This window comes from Haliaeetus leucocephalus, unplaced genomic scaffold, assembly GCF_000737465.1.
Source record: "Haliaeetus leucocephalus isolate CR32 unplaced genomic scaffold, Haliaeetus_leucocephalus-4.0 Scaffold76, whole genome shotgun sequence".
Lineage (NCBI taxonomy): Eukaryota > Metazoa > Chordata > Aves > Accipitriformes > Accipitridae > Haliaeetus > Haliaeetus leucocephalus.
The window spans coordinates 3458876-3477994 of record NW_010972512.1 but is presented as its reverse complement, the minus strand read 5'-3'; the positions used below and the strand labels follow the sequence as shown (position 1 = coordinate 3477994).

General features: G+C 50.8%; 2 protein-coding genes across 2 annotated transcripts; one reads left to right on the top strand and one right to left on the bottom strand.

Moving 5' to 3' along the window:
• The first annotated feature begins 1823 nt into the window (after window positions 1-1823).
• Window positions 1824-11374, top strand: ALDH9A1 (aldehyde dehydrogenase 9 family, member A1). Its single transcript, XM_010581745.1, has 11 exons — window positions 1824-2103; window positions 2809-2954; window positions 4004-4133; window positions 4458-4592; window positions 5092-5288; window positions 6131-6271; window positions 7010-7198; window positions 9355-9442; window positions 9822-9963; window positions 10521-10633; window positions 10744-11374. The coding sequence occupies exons 1-11, from the start codon at window positions 1923-1925 to the stop codon at window positions 10836-10838; spliced, it is 1557 nt and encodes a 518-aa protein (XP_010580047.1). The 5' UTR covers window positions 1824-1922; the 3' UTR covers window positions 10839-11374.
• A 489-nt stretch (window positions 11375-11863) lies between these two features.
• On the bottom strand, window positions 11864-19103 carry MGST3 (microsomal glutathione S-transferase 3). Its single transcript, XM_010581732.1, has 6 exons — window positions 19053-19103; window positions 15702-15825; window positions 14449-14522; window positions 13700-13757; window positions 12457-12529; window positions 11864-12098 (listed from the first exon to the last, which is right to left on the bottom strand). The coding sequence occupies exons 2-6, from the start codon at window positions 15816-15818 to the stop codon at window positions 11989-11991; spliced, it is 432 nt and encodes a 143-aa protein (XP_010580034.1). The 5' UTR covers window positions 15819-15825; window positions 19053-19103; the 3' UTR covers window positions 11864-11988.
• Window positions 19104-19119: the final 16 nt, after the last annotated feature.

The following is a 19119-nucleotide window of genomic DNA, read 5'->3' as shown; positions in this document are numbered from 1 at the left end:
TGCAAGTGTTTCTGGATGTACTGTCAGCCTGTGTCTTCGTGGCAAAGTACAGCCCCACAGAGATTTTTGTGGCATTACACAGCTTCTGTAAAAGTTGCTTGCTTAGGCAGAATCTGCTCAATTACAGAAACAAACCTGGCCTTCAAACTTGAGTGAACTGTTAAATTATGTCAATACCATCCACTGGTACTGAACGTTTTATTGCCTGAGTGGTTACGAGAGCAGCGTTTTATTTCATGCTCCTTAGTTTACTGCTGAACAGACTGATGATCAGTATGCATCTTAAAAGGCTTCTTTCTTAGGCCAGGAAGCTCTCTACATTGTCTTCTGCTTCACCAGATAACTACCTGGCTCAGTCTTGTTGGCTGGAACCTGCTCACCTTGTTTAAAACGGGGGAATAAATCTTGCTGCCACTCTCAAGTTAGGCTGATAGTTTTCCTGAAGCAGGCAGTACCCTTAGGGACTATTATTTCTTGTTTCTGTGACCAGAGGTTTATCATGTGGTACTTCTTACTGGGAGTTTTTGACTAGATAGATGGCAAGAGAGTAAATCTGAAACACCTTATGGCAGTGTGGAGCATGTGCAATACTGTTATTAAATACTAAATATTGGACTAATTTTCACTAATAAGTATGGGGCGCTTTTGTAGGATTATTTAAAGATAAATCATGAGTGTGGAACTTCTACTGTATCCTGATGCTGCCTGGCTCTAAAGCTGCATTTTTTTACTTTTTTTTTTTTTTACTTACCGTTGTGTCTGGTGTAGCTACAACCTTCCATAAGGAGCAGCCCCCATTGTGTAATTCCTGATTCCCTAGCGTGGCCTCTCATAGTTCAAGGGCCTGATCCCACAGCAAAGCCAGAAACACCCCAGCCTGTGTTACCTGCATGGAGCAGCCTTGTTGAAGTAGTTTATTCTGCAGCATGTGGTTGTTTGATCCAACAAAGACAGCCGCATCTGATCAAGCATAATGACAAACTTGTACCTTTACGGCTTCGGAAGCCTTAAGTGCAGTATAGTAACTTTTCCTGCTGCTGTCAGAATCTCTGCCCTCGGCAAATCTGTGCCCTGTTGCATCACACCACGCTTTGTCAGCTGGGGAGGGAAACGTTTGCACATCCACAGATTATCTGAGAATTATTGATCCGTTGCTATATTCTGGTTGCTTTCTGCTCTCATTTGTTTGATACTGTAGTTCCCTGGGGGTTGTTAATCATTATAATGAACTGAGGGAGAACATCTTTCCTAACCTCAGCTGCTGAAAGGTCTGAGTTCCAAGAAGCTACAACATGGAACGAAAAACAACTTTATGATCACAGGAAGAGTCTGGTTTGGAAGGAAAAAAGGATGTTTTTGGTTCTGTTTCATGGATAACTTTAAAAAAAAAATAATCTCAACATAAATTGCACATCTTTGAGGAGGTTTAACTACTGCCAGGGGGTGGTAATATACATGTGTTGCTGCTAGTCCCCAGCCCGTGCTGCTCCCATCCATCATCTCGCGCAGCTGTAGACCTGTTCATTTGCGCTTCTTTTTGTCCTTTACGCAATTTGCAGCGCAGTCTTGCGTCCCGTCCCTGGCCGCAGCTATTAGAGGAACTTTTCAGAAACTCTGCAGTAGACGGCTGTGAAATATACATCCGCGGGCGTTTGCTTTCCCGCAGCTCAGCCGTTCGGTTGTACGTATCGACTCGTTCTTTGCCAATCTTAAAACCATTTACCGAAACCTCTGAAAGTTCGGCGTCGCCCTGGGTGGGACGTATTACCTCCGAGCCGCCAGGGGGAGCCCGAGCGCCGGGCAGGGCCGCGGGGCGGGGCCCGCGGCCCTGAGGTAAAAGGCACCCGGGCGGGGCTGGCCCAGGGGTACGTCTCCCGTGGGGTTTCCCGGCCCACCGCCTTCCCTTCCCGACGGCCCAGCCGATGCTGGTGCGGTCCCGGTTGCCCAGCCTTTTGCCCCGGCTCTGCTCCTTTCGTCCCAGCCTCGCCATGAGCAGCGTTACCGGTACCGTCACCATCCAGCAGCCCCTCAACTACCGGGCGGGCGGCCGCGTTCAGCCCGTCGATGGAGGCCAGGCCGAGGAGGTGTATGAGCCGGCCACAGGTACCTCCCCGTTGCCTGCTCGGGGTGTGGGGGGGTTAAAGCTGCGCTGAGGCGCGGGGCCGGTGGCCGGGAGTTGCCTACTTGTTATTTAACTGCAAGGGCCGGGTGCCATCGGCTTTTCCCAGCTGCCCACGTCCGATACCGCCTATGCAGGCGTCCTGAAGGCTGGGGTCTTTTGGTGGCTGCGTTTTGCCTCCTGCAGTGCCAATCATCAAACTTTTTAGAAGAAATCAGCCCTGATTCTTAAAAAAGTCGAGTGGTGCCTGATCTTGGCAAAGGATATGATTTAAACATTTCTAAATTTTTTTTTTTTAATTGGACGTATCTAGGTTTCAGCAGAATCACCTCAAGAAAGAGTGTTTAACTATGCTGGGGAATGTGTAACAGAGTCCTGAAGCTGGTGGTAGAAGTAAAACAAACTCCAGTGGGAAGCAGAGGAATTTTGTAATAATCGGAGCTAATTAGTAACTAGAACATGACTGTGGAGAATGGCAGATCTTGTACTTCAGACCAGCTGAATTGCAGCACCTCTTCTATAGCCAATTACAAATCAATGGGAACCATAGCATGAAGTTCTGTAAGCCTGGTGTATATATAGGTGGCTGATCTGAAGACTTTGGGTTTCAATGCAAGATAAACCATATTCTTCTGTGCCCCTTTTCTGAGATTTCCCGCCTGTTTATTTCCTGTTTAAAATGTGCCTAGGTCGTGTGATATGCAAGGTGGTCTGCTCTGGGCAAAAGGAGGTCGATCTGGCTGTGCAGAGTGCAAAGGCTGCCTTTAAAATATGGAGTCAGATGTCTGGCATGGAGCGAAGCAGGGTACTGCTGGAGGCTGCCAGAATTATTCGGGTATGTTGTGGGAGCTCGTCTCCTTTTTTGGAGTGGGGTGGCTTTGTCTCTGAGCTTTCTTGTGGGTTAATGTTGTTGTTGGGGGCTTCCAGCGGGACTTCCAGAGCTCCAGGAGGAACGCAGGAGTTAAAACCCACCTTTGACCAGAAGAGACAGTAGGCTGCCTTGGGCAGGGCTTCAGTCTTGTCACTGTATTCAAGGCCAGTGTGTACTTTCTCTGCTTAATTCTGTTAGAAGACATAAAACTGAAGCCATCCAGTCGAGATCTTGCAGGGCTTGTACTTCTTTTTACAAGTCCAAGGATGAAGCTGAAATTGCACAACTGTCACATTGTTGAACTTCTAGCTTGTCAGACACTGTTGTCACGCGACTGGAGTGTGTCTTAGTTTAGCAATAAAAAAAACGTAGGAATGCTGGTTTTTATCTTAGACACCAGATAGTACACATGGGAGGGAGAGGATACAAATCTTGGACATCAAAGTTAATCCCCATGGAGGCACAGGTCTGTAAGAAACCAGACCTTCTTTCCCCATTGTGTATATGTGATGAGAAAACTGTTTCCTTCTGCCAGACTTCCGCAATAGGATAATATTCCTGTCAGGGAGATGGTCTGTTAAAGGATGTTTCCCAGCTGTGTTGCTTTATCCATTCTTCACTAAGTCCTCTGGTTCCATTTTGATCTTGCTGTTTGTTGTTCTTCCCAGTTTAGTTCTTTGAATTCTAATCATTGTTTGCCAGCCAGCTTCCAAGTTCAGGTTTGCTCATCTTTTAGATGAACGGGGATGTTAGGCAAGACTGGACCAGCAGTGAACCCCAGCGGCAGCAGCGGCCGTCTGTTTGACATTCCCCTGCAATTGGTTGCCACTGGGAAACTGATAAATAGTAGTTGGGAATGTACCTTTTAGAGATGACAGTTTCTCACAGCAGAGCCTGGCTTACTGATGGCAGAGCCTTGTTTGGGACTTGTGTGATTGAGAACCAGGTATTGCCTTGTGGAGATCTACTACAGACTTCTCTAATGTATTATCGCTGTGCTGTGCCTCTCACAGGAGCAGAGAGAAGAAATTGCCACCATGGAAACCATCAACAATGGGAAATCTATCTTTGAAGCCAGAGTGGACATTGACATATCCTGGCAGTGTCTGGAGTATTATGCAGGACTGGCAGGATCTCTAGCTGGTGAGAACGTTACTGGAGTTTGCTCTTTACTCTCTGTCCTGCCACTTGTATTCCCTGGTAATTTCCATGGCATGAAACCATCTTTGCTGTTGATTTCTTAAGAGATGGACTACTCCTTTTTCTGAAGATCTTGGAAGGATTTTCAGAGATCTCTACCTAATGCTGCCATGCTCTGTGGGCACTTATGTACCTTCTGTGAGCTTGCTGGGGTAAAAGCCATGTGTCTCTGTTCCCAATCAAAGCAAGATCTGGCCCCTGAGGCTCTGATAAGACAGGAAGGGGCTTTGCTCTTCTCTAACTTCTGGCTGTTTCTTTTCTTTGCAGGTGAACACATCCAACTGCCTGGGGGATCCTTTGGGTACACTCGGAGAGAGCCCCTTGGAGTGTGTGTTGGGATTGGAGCCTGGAATTACCCCTTCCAGATTGCCTGTTGGAAGTCTGCCCCGGCCTTGGCTTGCGGTAATGAAGACTCTCTGTCTGTGCAAGCTTCTCTTTGAAGCCAAATGATCCTGTTTGGGAGAGTGATTGCGGGGATGAAGTCTAGGATTACCTTGAAGGAGGTGTTGAAGGATTAGCAGAACCTTCAGGCTGTTACTCTGGCCAGAAGAGAAAGGAAATGGAAGTGGGAACACGGTAGATGCTAGGAGGGCAGGGAGTGCATCAGGAAAAAGACTGATTGCTTGGCTTTGTACCAGATGGGGAAGGTCTCTGGAAATGTCTGCAGTGCAGCCCCATCTCTCCCAGCCCTTCCCAGTGGGAAGGTGCAGTTCCTCCCTTTCACTGGTTGCAATGTTCAGCTGAAACTGTTTCCTCCTCTCTTGGGGGGAATCTTCTAGGATCTGTTGAGACAAACTTATTGTGTGGTTTGGGTTTTTTTGTGGTGTTTTTGGTTTTTATTTCTTTTCCCTAAAGCAGTTTGGCTGTTAACCGCACCTTGCCTTTGTCTGGGTTCCCCTAGGCAATGCGATGGTCTTCAAGCCCTCTCCCTTCACCCCTGTTTCGGTGGTGAGGTTGGCAGAGATCTTCACAGAGGCCGGTGTGCCCAAGGGGCTCTTCAATGTGGTGCAGGGTGGAGCGGCCACAGGCCAGTTCCTCTGTCATCACCCAGATGTGGCCAAAATCTCTTTCACTGGCAGTGTGCCAACTGGCATCAAGGTAAAGGCACCTTCACACTCGGGGACACAAGGTGTCTGTAGTGCCAGCCTTCCTGGTGTGCTGCGGACGTCGATATCTCCTTGAGCTTTTGTGCATGAGGCTTGTAAAGATGGGGTGTGAGTCAGCATTTCTGGGTCTGAGCATAGGATTTGCACGTACAGGGTTACACTGGGGCTCCAGTTATCCTACTGGGCATGGGCTTGGGCACTCAGTCCTTTCAGAGGAGCCCCTTGGTCATCTTTATTTCTTTAGCCCCTGGTTGCAGTGAAGTCTCTGAGCTGCTAAAGGGTATCTATATAGGGAGGAGGGTACATAAAACAGCAGCACTGCGAAAATGTGGGAGCGTTTCTGGCAGTAATAGCTCGGCTTAGTTGTATGCAACCTGCTGTTTTTAAGCAAGAGGTTAGTTTTTGTGAATTTCTTACCCTCAATTTATTCTTCAAATAAATTCTTCAATCAGAAGTCCCTAAAAAGACTTCTAAAAATAAATTCTGATTTGAAAGAGGGGAAATGTTGCCCCTTGAACGCTCCCTACATGTGCGTACCTGTGGGGTGCAGTGACACAGATGTAGTTATAGCTGTCCTCAGCTTACGCTGAGCACGAGACTTCCTGCAAATGACTCCTCAGGTTTTGTTGGTTTTATCTTTAAAATAAAGAACAAACCCCAAACCCTTTGAGACTGTCCCCAGTCTGAACTAAACACGTCTAGGAAACCCCGCTTGCCCTTTGTGCTGTTTCTGTTGCTGGTGAAGGGCCCTGCAGGAGCTCTCCCTTTGGGTCTCTCTTGCCTCCCTCCACCAGCTAGTGGGTCATTTGTCTCTTCTGTGCTTGTTTCCCTCAGATCATGGAGATGGCAGCTAAAGGGATCAAACCAGTCACCCTGGAGCTGGGGGGTAAATCCCCCCTTATCATCTTTTCAGACTGTGCCCTGGAGAATGCTGTGAACGGAGCCCTCATGGCCAACTTCCTTACGCAGGGCGAGGTGTGTGTCCATGGGGCAGGAGTGGTCCTTCTCAGTGTGGTGGGGTGGTTTGAGAATTGGGCAGCAGAGCCAGCCTGTGGCCTTGCATAGTGAGGGATGCCCTGAAGCTCCCATCTTGCCACACATTTCCCTGTGCAGTGTCACAAGGGATCGGAAGGGATGCCCTTGCAGAAGCCAGTGTAGGGCATCACAGCAGAGTATGCCTGAGCCGATGCCCTGTCCTTCCCAGAAGTGGAGCCTCTCTAACACCTGGTACCCAGCTCAGAACAGTTGCTCCCGTGCCCTGGGCTCCAGTCTGGTGCTCAGAGGTCAGAAGAAGCTGTGCTGGTGTCCTCTGGAGGAGCAGCAGGTTCCAGTCTGTTGCACTGAGCCACAGCCCTATGGGGCTCTGTCCCGTATTTGGGATCTCTACACGTGCTGCAGGTTTTGTGTAATCCTGCTGGCAAATTGGTTTACCGAGGTCATCTCTGGGAACTGGAAGTCAGCTCAAGTGCTCTTCTGCTGGTGAGTTGATGCGTTTTCGCCACCTGGTGGCATCATTACCACTGTGTCCAGCATGGACTGTTCAGTGCAGTCATGAGCAGCAGGATAATCTAGTCGTCTTTGTCCCCAAGGACAAGTTAGCTGTTTTAGCAGCTGTGAAGGGGCTTTTCTGAGAGCCTCTGTAGCAGGTCCCAAGCAGGGAAGGACTGTGGAGTGCTGTGTGTCTTACACTGAGCAGCCTGCCCTTTATCTCAGGTGTGCTGCAACGGCACGCGAGTGTTTGTGGAGAGGAAGATACTGGATGCCTTCACAAAGGAGGTGGTGAAACGCACCCAGAAAATCAAAATTGGAGACCCGCTTCTGGAAGACACACGGATGGGAGCCCTCATCAACCGGCCCCACCTGGATCGTGTCCAGGGCTTTATCAAGCAGGCGAAGGAGCAGGTGAGATTGTGATGCTGCCTTGTGACTGCACTGAAATGTTTCTCTTTCTTGTTAGAGAGACTGGCACCTGCTTTCCTGCCCCATGCCTTCCCAGTTAAGCTGGTTTTTTTTTGTTGCGGTTGAATTACTCGTTAGGTGTCTTGGGCCACTAGATACATAAATTTGATGGGTGGACTGTTTGGTGGATGAGGAATTGGTTGGATGGTCACATCCAGAGGGTAGTGGTCAATGGCTCAATGTCCAGATGGAGATCGGTGACAAGTAGTGTCCCTCAGGGGTCTGTATTGGGACCAGTATTGTTTAATATCTTTATCAGTGACATAGTGGGATCAAGTGCATCTCAGCAGGTTTGCAGACAACACCAAACTGAGTGGTGCGGTTGACATGCCTGAGAGACGGGATGCCATCCAGAGGGACCTGGACGAGATTGAGAAGTGGGCCCATGCGAACCTCATGAGGTTCAACAAGGCCAAGTGCAAGGTCCTGCACATGGGTCAGAGCAACCTCCAGTATCAGATACAGGCTGGGGGATGAAGGGATTGAGAGCCGCCCTGTGGAGAAGGACTTGGGGGGTACTGGTGGATGAAAAGCTGGACATGAGCCGACAACATGCGCTCACAGCCCAGAAGGCCAACCGTATCCTGGGCTGCATCCAAGGCAGGGTGGCCAGCAGGTCAAGGGAGGTGATTCTGCCCCTCTGCTCTGGTGAGACCCCACCTGGAGTACTGTGTCCAGCTCTGGAATCCTCAGTACAGGAAAGACATGAACCTGTTGGAGCAGGTCCAGAGGAGGGCCACAAAAATGATCAGAGGGATGGAACACCTCTCCTATTAACAAAGGCTGAGAGAGTTGGGGTTGCTCAACCTGGAGAAGAGAAGGTTCCGGGGACCCCTTCTTGCAGCCTTTCAGCTGCAACCCCCCCCCCCTTATAAGGGGTCTTATAAGAAAGATGGGGACAGACTTCTTAGTAGGGCCTGTAGCAGTAGGACAAGGGGTAATGGCTTTAAACTAAAAGAGGGTAGATTCAGACTAGGTATAAGGAATAAATTTTTTATGATGAGGGTGGTGAAACACTGGAACAGGTTGCCCAGAGAGGTGGTAGATGCCCCATGCCTGGGAACATTCAAGGTCAGGCTGGACGGGGCTCAGAGCAACCTGATCTAGTTGAAGATGTCCCTGCTTATTGCAGGGGAGGGTTAGACTAGATGACTTTTAAAGGTCTCTTCCAACCCAAACCATTCCATGATTAAAAGTGACCCAGTGCCTATCTGAATCAGCATTGAAGTTGACATGGCTTTTCATATCCTGCCAAGTTTTAGAGGTGGTGAGATACCCAGCAAGGCAGTGTGTAAAACGGGATAATCCATAAGGTTTGGGCTGGTTCTAAGTTGTGGTGCCACCTTGCACGCTTGGCTGTTATCTCATTTGGGTTCCAGTTTTGTTGGAGAAAGAGCTTGCTAAGGATCAAAGGCCAAATTTACAGGCTGCTGGAAACCATCTCTGTAAGAGCAATAAGATCTACACAGGGTTTTTTGTTTTTTTTTTTTTCTCCAGGTTTTATTGTAAAGTGTAAAGATGTTTTAAATGTCAGTGCTAGGTATATGACTAGGTGTAGCCAGTTTGGGGAAGGGATGGAGAAGGGGAACTGTGAGTGAAAGCCAGGAGGGCTAGACCAGGATTTGGAAACAGGAAGAGGGATGTGGAAGGAGATGTGGGGAAGGAAGGAGAAGTCCCCATCTCTAAAACTGGGCATTTGATGGAGGTAGGTGTTTCTTGCCAGGTGGAGTGCTAAGGGACTGGTTGACTCGCTAACGAGGGAATTCACACCATGTGAAGATGTGGAAGTTAATGTGATACCAGCTGAGGATCTGCTCCTAGTTGTAGTTGCTTCCCTCAAACCTACACTGGCTCCTGTGGCACTTGCACCCCAAACTGGCATTGTTCAGACTTTTAGGATGGGTCTCACCCCCTGACCCTCATCTATCAGTGATGCTCTGTCAGCAGTCCTGACCTGGAGAGACGCCAGGGAGGGCACAGGCACTGTTTGTCCGATAGGACTGTAAACCCAGCAGGGATTATTGGCCAGCCAGAGCTGCGGCAGCTGGGCAGGATGCTCCTGGATGTGTATGCCTACCTTCTGCTTGGCTCTTTTTCAGGGGGCAGAGGTGCTGTGTGGTGGGGACCTGTGGGTGCCAGATGACCCGAAGCTGAAGAATGGCTACTACATGCGACCCTGTGTGTTAGGTATGATCCTTCCTATCATGGTACTGTGGTCTTCTATGTGGATATTACTGAGTTTCTTCTAGAAAAAAGCTGTGTTCAGCGTAACCTGCCTCTGTGTACATCCGCAGTGTAGACAGGCACTCATAGGTGTACTAGAGAGAGCTGAGGTACCCAAGAACTGCATCCAGAGAAATCTCTGCTGTTGGAAGGTCTGAGAGGGCACGTGCAGTTAGTGCCTCTGCTGCCTTGAGATGCAGGATGGGACTTGCTCCACTGCTAGCCAAGTCAGGGGGGCTGTGCAGTGCTGAGTGCTGTCTCCAAGGCTGTGTGGGTTGCCGAATACACAGGCTGTGCCACTAGCTCTTCCTCCTGAAGGACGTGTTCTCTGCCTTGCTTCCAGGGAACTGCACGGATGACATGACTTGTGTGAAGGAAGAAATCTTTGGGCCTGTCATGTCCATTCTGCCATTTGACACGGAGGAGGAGGTTGTGGAGAGAGCCAACAACACCAAATTTGGCCTGGCAGGTGGTGTCTTTACCAGGTATGACTGGGTAGCGTGGCTGGTGTGGAAGCAGTCTAGGGAGAAGGGAAATACTGCAGCAACTTGATGCTCCTCTTGCAGTGCCTGGCACGGGCATGGATATTCTCTTCCAGAAAAGCTGGAGCAAGGGATTGCCAGAAGGGAACATTGTAAATGACTGCACATCTCCTCCCAGTTTTTTTCCTGAAGGGTTAGGTGGGCCCAGCTGTCCTTCAGACTCCTTCCAGCTTGTGCTTGGCCTGCTGCCTGCCTTCCTGCATCTCGCAGAGACGTGCATCAGGAGCCTGCTACGCTGCTGAAAGCATGCAAAGACATCTGCTGGCTGCTTGCCATAGTCTGCTTTGCTGGTGTCCTTGTCCTGCCTTCTCAAATCAAATGCAGTTTTGAGTGTCCTTGAGAATAGGAGCTGCATCCTTTGAGCAGGCAAAGACAGAGCAGGGCAGGTTGTGCTCCAAAAAACACTGCTACCTGCTGACCTTTCTGTAGTGGGATGTTAACTGGCAGGGAAGGAGGGAATGAATGGGAAGGGATCCAGCTGAATTGCCCTTTTCCTGCAGGGATATCCAGAAGGCTCACAGGGTAGTAGCTGCTCTCAAGGCTGGGATGTGCTTCATTAACAATTACAACATCAGCCCTGTGGAGCTGCCTTTCGGAGGTTACAAGGCATCAGGTGAGCTCTGTTTGACCTTCCCTGGTATGACTACATGCCAGTTACAGGGGATATGAGTGGTACCTGGCACAGCCTGGAGCTGTGTTCTCACTTCTGGCTTGTCCCTGCAGGATTTGGCAGAGAGAACGGGCGGGCAGCCATTGAGTACTACTCGCAGCTGAAGACTGTCTGCGTGGAGATGGGTGATGTGGAATCTGTGTTCTAGTGGCTCTGCAGCCTGCTCAAGGGAGCAACAGCCAGTTCTTGCCTGTCAGCCAGAGATGTGGATCATTTACACAGCAATAAAGTGCTCTAAAATTGTAAGTGCCTGGAGGGTAACATTGCTGGAGCAGCATTTAGCCATCCTGCTTCTGCCAGGAGGAATGTACACACAGGGCTTAGCTTGTGGGCCTGCTCTGTCCTGTCTGGTACCTCGGGCTAGGAGGCAGCAATATGGCTTTCAGCAGCAGCTCATGCAACTACCTAGGTGTTGCCAGAGGCTTGTCAGTGACAGAGGCCTGGCCCAGACTGCTTCCTGTGCTGCGTGCCTTGAACCCCACTGCCTTCCACCCTCGGTCAACTTCATCTTTGGCTTAACAGATGTGACCCTACTCAGTGCACACATAAGCTCTTGGACACATTGATATCCTGTAGCTATAGGCTCTGTCTATTCTCTGACTACATAACAGCCTTAAGGGTAGGATTGTTTATTCCCTCTAGCCCCCTTGTAAACACAAGTTTTGTTTTTTTTAACTGTACCTCACTTCCCACAATATTTAGTCCCACCTTGGGATGGTTAGCTGATGCTGCCTGGGACAGGCATGACCCTGAGGATCATCTCCACACACAGACTATGGAGCACAACCAGGGTGGTAGCAAGCTCCAGCATAGGATAGAGTGCTGCTGCTCTTAACTGAAAGCTCTTTGACTTCCTTCCTTCCTATAGGTCTACTGTTCTTTATAAACGTGATGAAGCAACAACTTTAAATGTTTGCCTACTTCTTTTTTAGCAATCAAATAAATAAATATTAACTCTGTCTGGAACATCTTATCTCAGAGTGACATGAACTGAGGGGTTCATAAAGAGGGCTGCTGCTCTGTGGGTTGAACAGGGTGCAACATAGCTTTTCGGTCACTAAAAATCATAAAAGCTAGAACGTCTCTGCCTGATGGGCACATTTCTGTAGGCCTACAAAACCAGAGTTGTTCTAGCATTCTGCAAAACTTCTTAAGAAAACCCTCTATAACTTTAGAATGAAAATATAGAATTGACAACTTCATTTTATTGAATGAGGAGAAAAGGAAAACAACAAGGAAATGTTCTAAAAGAAAACAAAAATGCCTTTAGTTTCCCAGGCAGCCATCATGATGGTCATTTAGTCCTGGCAGATCCAGCCGAGGTGCTGGCAAGCTGAATACACGCCTGTGCCCACTAGCCCAATGAGTGCAACTGAACCAATGGCCCCTCTCCTTCGGTTTTTTGGATCTGGAAAAAAGACATGTTTTGTCAGCTCAGCAGGCCATCACTGAAAGGCTAGTCTACCCCATCCTGAAAATTAAAGAGGGAGCAGGAATTAGAGATATATCTCAAGGCAAAACAGCAGGCACCAGCTCAGGCCATGTACCTACCCTCAGTCTGTGCTATTATTAGGCTAGTGCTCTTCCTAGCAGTAGGAAAAGAGTACTCAGAGTTAGCAGCCTGTGGACGTGCACCCTTTTCTCTACACCTGGAGTGGAAGCTTTATGCTGCCTCCCTAATGTGAGCTGGAGGAAAGAGCCCTGAGGCCACTGTAGGAGATTTGAGTTTCCAAGTGCCTGCTGTGTGCTGCAGGGTGAAGACCCACCTCCTGTGTAGTAGCCATGGGCATAAAGGATTCTCCCAAGGATCCAGGTGAGGCCAAGCCCTGTGGCAATCCGCTAGAGAGAAAGGAGAAACATTAAGGTTTTGGAGACTTGCTGCTTGCATGTGCTTTGCTGTTACAGCAGCCCTGCTTCAAAGAAGCGACCACCAACTACTGTGTGGGTGCTGACCTTGCCAGGACAACTGGGAGTCAGCGTGGGGGAGACGGGTGACTGATGCAGTGTGCTAGGGTGAGTTTTGTATAGGAGTCACTTTCATGATGCCTGTGGGGAGGAAGCATGTGACGCAGAGTCTTGCTCTTTTGCAGCACAGCTCTTCCCAAGCAAGAAATGGTTAAGTCATGCAGGCAGCAGGTGCTGAATCTCATTTTACCAGTGTCCAGTTAGTGAGCTAGACCAAGTGCCACAATTTTGGAGGCAGCTGTTGCCCCAAGCCCCACTCCACTGCCTGCCTCCAGCAGGTGTACAGCTTTTCCTGTTGCAGGTGTTACAAACTTCCACCTTGCCTCTTAATTTAAAGCTTGCTGCAACCTGGCTCCAGTTTGCCAGATCTGCCTATGCTGCTTCCTTCCCTCTCTGAAAAAGAATATTCAAGAAGGGCCTGATTTGTCTATTGGTGGCAAAGAAAGAGCTACTGGTTTTGGCCTCTCCCACATGCCTCCCTCCTCATGGGTTGTCTACATCTTTTAGTTAAAAATAATCCAGGCTTTTTTTGATCCTTTGCGCACCTCCTTTGGTGGAAGTGAGTGGGAAGATCACCATGTTCCCCATCTATTCTTGTCAGATAGACTCCTCATGAAAGTGTTCTTAGGTGGGAGAAAAAGTGTTCCTGTCCTCCCCACAACCAGCTGCTGAGTAGTACTGCTGTAAGCCCAGCGGGACCGTGCAGGGCTTGGAAGAACCAGGCAGGGTTGGAGGGACCCTTCCCACTCATGGACTGGAGGCTGTGAATGCTTCAGTTTGTCCAACAAGGCACCCTTAGGGGAGGGAAAGGGCTCTAATAGCTGAAGCAGCAGTAATGAGTTTATTAAATACTTGTGATTCCCCTGCACAAGACCTTCTACAACTACATTTTCAGAAGGGGCACAGCTGTGAAGCGTGATGTGGCTAGTGAAGCAGCCTGCTGCCTCCAGAGGGGCTAGTTTGGCCTACTGCCCCCCACCCTCCCCAAGTCAGGGAGCAAGAGCAGAGTTCAGTCATGCAGACCTGCACTGTAGCATCACTTACCGGGTGGTAGACTCCACCAGTGGCTAAAAAGAACAGGAAGGCGGGATAAACTTCCAATCTGAAAATAAAAGCGAGGAGGCCGTGTTTGTGCTCAAGTTGCTCACAAAGAGGAAACTCTAGAAATGCAGAAGCTGCGAGCATCCCCTGCCAAGGTCTCTGTTGGGCCTGACTGTTATGAATCTCTGTGCTCAATGCTGTGGCCACAGATGGAGGAAAGAAGGAATGTGAGCATGCACAGACTTTTAGGGACTTTCCCTGTCTGTGCCTCTCTCTGAGCCCACCCACCCACTCTCTCCCTTCTGTGCCCTAAGCCACTGCTAAATACTACTTGCCACCAGCTAACCCAGGAAGAGTTGTTCCTCCCAAGCACCCCTCTGATGTGCTGTTGCAGCCTGGTCCACAGTAGCTGGGTGGTCTTAGACCTCCCTGGAGGGAGACCTGGGCAGCACAACAGATCAGCAGTCCCCAGGCAGCCTCTTCTGGAAGCAAGACTTCTAGTGTCTTCAGATCTGCCCACAGAGGAAAAGAGCCAGGCACCAGGGAAGAGGAGGCTGCTTCACAGCCCCGTCTCCTGGTTTAAGGCACGGTAACGAGCCAGCACGGCCTTACTGCTGAGCGTGACCCGGCCGTGTGTTTTCCTCAAGCGTTGACCCTGAACCCAAGCGCTTGGCAGCAGCGAGTCTCTCGCTGTAGGCCCTGCTCCACAGCCCTGTGTATTTTCAAGGTCTGCATTCGTACATGTTACTCACGTGTTCTGGTGCGCACGCTGGATGCAGTTGAATATACGCCCGTGTTCAGGGTCTGTGCTGTACATGGTTGGATACTGCCAAAAAAAAACCAAACCCAGCAGCAAAATATGAGCAAGCGCAGTCTGGGCTTGGGAGCCTGTTCTCCAGCAGTGAGGAGCGTGCCCGGCAGCACCGCTCCCCAGGGAGCCCAGTGCTGCCCCAGTGCTTGCAAGACTGACTTGTGTTGGTAAGTTAGAGCCTGTCTCCTGCCCTGTGACCCACAAATGCTTTGTTGAAATTACTGCTTGCCCCAGGCCACTTCCTGAACTCCCTGAGCAATCTGACTGTCCCCTGGAGCTGGCCCTGCTTGGAACAGAAGATAGCCGGGTGCTCCGTGACCTCCCTGTTTAAATCCCATCTCTCTGGAGGGGAGAGCAAAGCAGTGTTACTGAAGACATGCCCCCATGTCTTCTCTGCCTTCCTCACTACTGCAGAGCTGAGCAGCCAGCCAGAGCTGCTGCTTGGCTGCAGAGGCTTCCCCAAGCCTGAAATCCTGTGCTCTGTGCACCATTACATGCTGGGTACGTTTGCTATAATCCTGACTTCATGCAGCAGCAGTGGGATCCCCCCCAACAGGTACCCAAGGTCTGCAGCACATGCCCGGGGCTGTCCTTGCGCCCACCCCTGCTTGTCACTTCCCCCAGTGACATGGGGAAAAGAGCAAAGGAAGGTTTGTGCCTGGAGTGGCACAGCAGCCTCTGCATGCCATCGCCCTGACTCACTGAGAGGACGGGCTGCCCCCACCCAGCCCACAGGCCTGCCCAGCTCAGAGGCAATGCTGAGGGAAGGTCCCTTTGAAAGACTTCTTGTGGTTAGGGCCCCCTCCCCCCCCCCCCCCCCCCCGAGTTCGAGAAACCCTCCTGTCACTTTTGTTCCACTACAATCCCTTTGCCCCCAATGCTGCATCAGCTGCCTTTGCAGGGAAGAAGGGCTGTGCGGTTTCTTGCTCATCAGCGTTTCCAAGCTCAAAGCCTTATGCTTTCAGCTGTCTCAGCTGGGTGCCAAGCGCCTCATGCCCCAAACCCCAAGCTCTGTCGTGCCGTCTGCTCCAGTCTGGAGAGCCAGAATGACACCTCCATCTCTTCTGCATCCGTGTGGAGGGGCAGGAAATGTCAGCAAGTCACCCAAAAATAAGCAAGGTGTCACCTAGCTTGTCTGCAACATCCCCTGCACACTGGCTCCGACCTTCCCGTTCCCTCAGCCTGAGCACTCACCTCCACGTTGTACTTCTTGCGGGCCTTGGCCACTTTCACCGCAAGGTGCGTGACCAAGACGAAGCTGGCAGCACCCGTCAGGATGACGTAGCCATACTCCTTTGAAAGAACAGCCATCTCGGTGCTGTCACAGAAAGAGAGCCCATTACTATTTTGGGGTATGACTGGAGAAGTGGCAGCTCACTACACGCAGATATGTGTGTGCGGAAGAATTGCTGAGCATGGACCCAAGACCTCCCAGCACAGGGACTGGCTGAAGGAAGAGAGAAATGGTGAGTTGGGGAATTTTCGCCTCTTGGTGCCTGCTGAGTATTAAGCAGCACAAAACAAGGGCTCTCTGCTCAGTTCCTGTCAAGCAAGCCTTCAAATCACGTTAAGTGTTGGTGGGAGGTGGTGTCTGGAGGACCTTAGTCCAGCCTCTGGCTTGGAGCAGGACTGCAGCCAACGGTAGGTCCCACCAGCTCTGGCTGTGGCTGGCCAAGTCCCACGACCTCACTGACACAGCACTGTGCCCGCAGGGATGCTCCGGAGAGGTGGACAGAAAGTAATTGTTCGTGGCCACTTCCAACATCAGAGCTAGGGGTCACCAGATGAAGTCAGGAAACAGATTGGAAACAAACCAAAAGAAGTGTTTTTTCATGCAGTGGGAAACAGACCTGTGGAGCTCCCTGCTGAGGGATGTTACGAATGCAGGCACTTTTCATAAACTCAAGGGGAAAGTGAGCAAAGTAGGTAAATTGGGAATTATAATACAAACACAAACAGGCTCAGAAATCCCAGGCTGAATGGAGCTGGGCTACGCAAATGGTTAGTTTGAACCTCTAAGGTCATCCTTACATAAAACAATAATAAAACCCACCACAACAATAGCAATAACAACTGAACCTTTTAAGCAAAGGGGCACTGGCAAGATGAGCGATGCTCACTCCCACAGCTTCAAGGAACCCTCTCGGAGTCACAAGTCAGTGAACAGCCCCAGCAACACACAGCTGCTGGCATCTACCAACATCTGCACACGCAAGTCTGCCAGCCAGGAGACACCAGGGCCCGTGTGGTTTGCATTTAATGGTTCTGCGCTTCCTTGCCCAGGCCCGTCTTGGTTTCAGCTGGGACAGAGTTCATTTTCTTTCTTGTAGCTGGTATAGCGTTATGTTTTGGATTCAGTATGAGAAGAATGTTGATAACACACTGACGTTTTCAGTTGTTGCTACGTAGCGTTTATACTAAGACAAGGATTTTTCAGCTTCTGATGCCCAGCCAGCAAGAAGGCTGGAGGGGCACAAGAAGTTGGGAGGGGACACAGCCAGGGCAGCTGACCTGATCGGGGTATTCTGGGCAACGGTCAGCGAGTGGTGAGCAATTGCATTGTGCATCACTTGTTCTATATATTCCAATTCTTTTGTTATTATTGTCACTTTATTATTATTAATATAACCATTATTTTCTTCCTTTCTGTCCTATTAGACTGTTCTTATCTCAACCCGTAAGTTTTATTCTTTTCCCCCCAATTCTCTCCCCCATCCCACTGCGGGGGGGTGGGCAGTGAGTGAGCAGCTGCGTGGTGCTTAGTTGCTGACTGGGGTTAAACCACGACAAGGCCTGACGGAAGCAGGGAGCAGAAGGTGCATCCAGCAGCCTCCTGCCCCGCTGCCCCGCAGCAAAGCCGCGTTGCGTGCTTCTCCCTCTTCCCTGCTCCCCATCTGCCAGACCTGCCATCAGCCTGCGCCGCTGGGAGCTGCTCGACACCGAGCGCTCCGGCACCTTCCCCGCCTGCAAGCAAGCACAAGGGCCCTTCCCCACAACCATCTGGCACGGGTCCTCTTGCACAGTCCTAAACCTCAGATGTTGTCTGCCTGCGTAACCCATGACGGTGCTGCATCATGCAGCACAGCAGAAGACAGCAAAGATCTCTCTCCAGCACTGAGCCAATTCCCTCTCCAAACCAAAATCCCAGCCGATGCCTATCTCCCTCTGGTGCCTCCACCACATAGCAAGGTTTTGGTGGCTCCTGCACTGTCCCACCAGCACAACCTGTCAGTGTGGGGGAAAACGGGCCACCTCATGGAACCGGTGCAAACAGCCTTCCTATTGCAGCAGCGCCAGCACCCCTCACAAGGGATCTTCAGAGACTAGAGGCTTTTATTTCTCATTTGCAAAGGGATTATCAACGGAGCAAAGTGAAGACAACAGCTGGCTTAGTCCACATGAAGTTTGGTAAACAATTATCAGTAAGAACATTGAAAACTAAAGTAACGAAGAAAAGTCAGCTGCACCTACGTGTAATAGAGGTTAGCACCTGAGAGATGACACACTGAAAATATAACACGTTCCCACCCAGGAGAGCAGGTTGATGGTCACATTTCCCCCTTCAAATTACAAGGTCGGTGGAGACCCCCCGCCTGCCAGCAAGAGCGAAGCATTTTATCTTCACAGTGCTAAATTATAATCTGGGGCTTTATCTTAGCAGCAAAGAGCACAGCAAAGCATTAAGCCAGGTGTATTACAAAGCTGCTACTCCTACACTACTGGTACAAAACTAAACCTCGAGCCTTTGCTCTAGTAATCTGGAGCCACATTAAGCACTCCAAAGTCAACAGGACTTTCAGCCTCTCTCCAATTGCACGCCTTGCGGCTGTTTCCGGATTCTGGTGCCTTGTGCGTATCAGCAACCTTTGTCTGCAGCTGCAAGGACTTTTGCTAACGAACACTGGCCCGGTGCACAAGACTTAATTTGTACCTTCCATGCAGCAACGTTTCAGGCCGGAGCCACACGACCAAGAGATTCTGGAGTGTGACACAGCACAGAGCAGGAGCTGTAGCAGAAATGCTCCCCGAGGGTGCTTTTACTCCAGAATAAGGCTTCTCACCAAGTTTGCCGTAACGCTAGCGTTATTATGAGTCAGCAAAGCTGATTAAGTCTCCCCGCGCAGACCCACGCCGGGATTCTGACCGCACTCCCAAGATCCCACAATCTCGGACTTTCTCTCCAGCCCGGAGCGCCTTTTGTCCCCGCTGCTACCAGGCGAGCGAGCTGGCTCAGCTCCGGAGGCAGAGCTCCCCGCCAGCCCCGCGGGGTCAGACCCCGCCACGCAGCCCGAGCGTGCTGGGGTGCCGGCGGGGCCCCGCCGCCCTCCGCTCATCCCGGGGACCTTCCCCCGGAGCCTGCGCCCGGCGGGACAAAGGGGAAGTCAGGGAGGAAGGTCGCGGCCCTTCCTCTCCACTTTCTTTACCATCCATCAGGATAATCAGCATAAGCACGCCTTGGGAGCCTTCCCTCCGCCCGTACCCCCGCCCGGCCGCGTCCCCGGTCCCCGGAGGGGTGAGCTGGGGGGGTCCCCGGCCCTCACTCACCCTCAGGCGCGGCGCAGATCGGCCCGACAAGCTGCGGGAGGGAGCGGGCAGCGGCAGCGGGGCCGGC

What these genes read in the sequence shown, in the direction of transcription:
- MGST3 (XM_010581732.1), bottom strand. Translation starts at nt 15,818, where the DNA reads ATGGCTGTTCTTTCAAAGGAGTATGGCTACGTCATCCTGACGGGTGCT. An exon ending in GCAAGAAGTACAACGTGGAG is followed by an intron (nt 14,523 to 15,701) that starts GTGAGTGCTCAG and finishes TTTTTTTGGCAG; the next exon opens with TATCCAACCATGTACAGCAC. An exon ending in CAGCGTGCGCACCAGAACAC is followed by an intron (nt 13,758 to 14,448) that starts GTGAGTAACATG and finishes TTTTATTTTCAG; the next exon opens with ATTGGAAGTTTATCCCGCCT.
- ALDH9A1 (XM_010581745.1), top strand. Translation starts at nt 1,923, where the DNA reads ATGCTGGTGCGGTCCCGGTTGCCCAGCCTTTTGCCCCGGCTCTGCTCC. An exon ending in ACTGGCAGGATCTCTAGCTG is followed by an intron (nt 4,134 to 4,457) that starts GTGAGAACGTTA and finishes TTTTCTTTGCAG; the next exon opens with GTGAACACATCCAACTGCCT. An exon ending in TCAAGCAGGCGAAGGAGCAG is followed by an intron (nt 7,199 to 9,354) that starts GTGAGATTGTGA and finishes GCTCTTTTTCAG; the next exon opens with GGGGCAGAGGTGCTGTGTGG.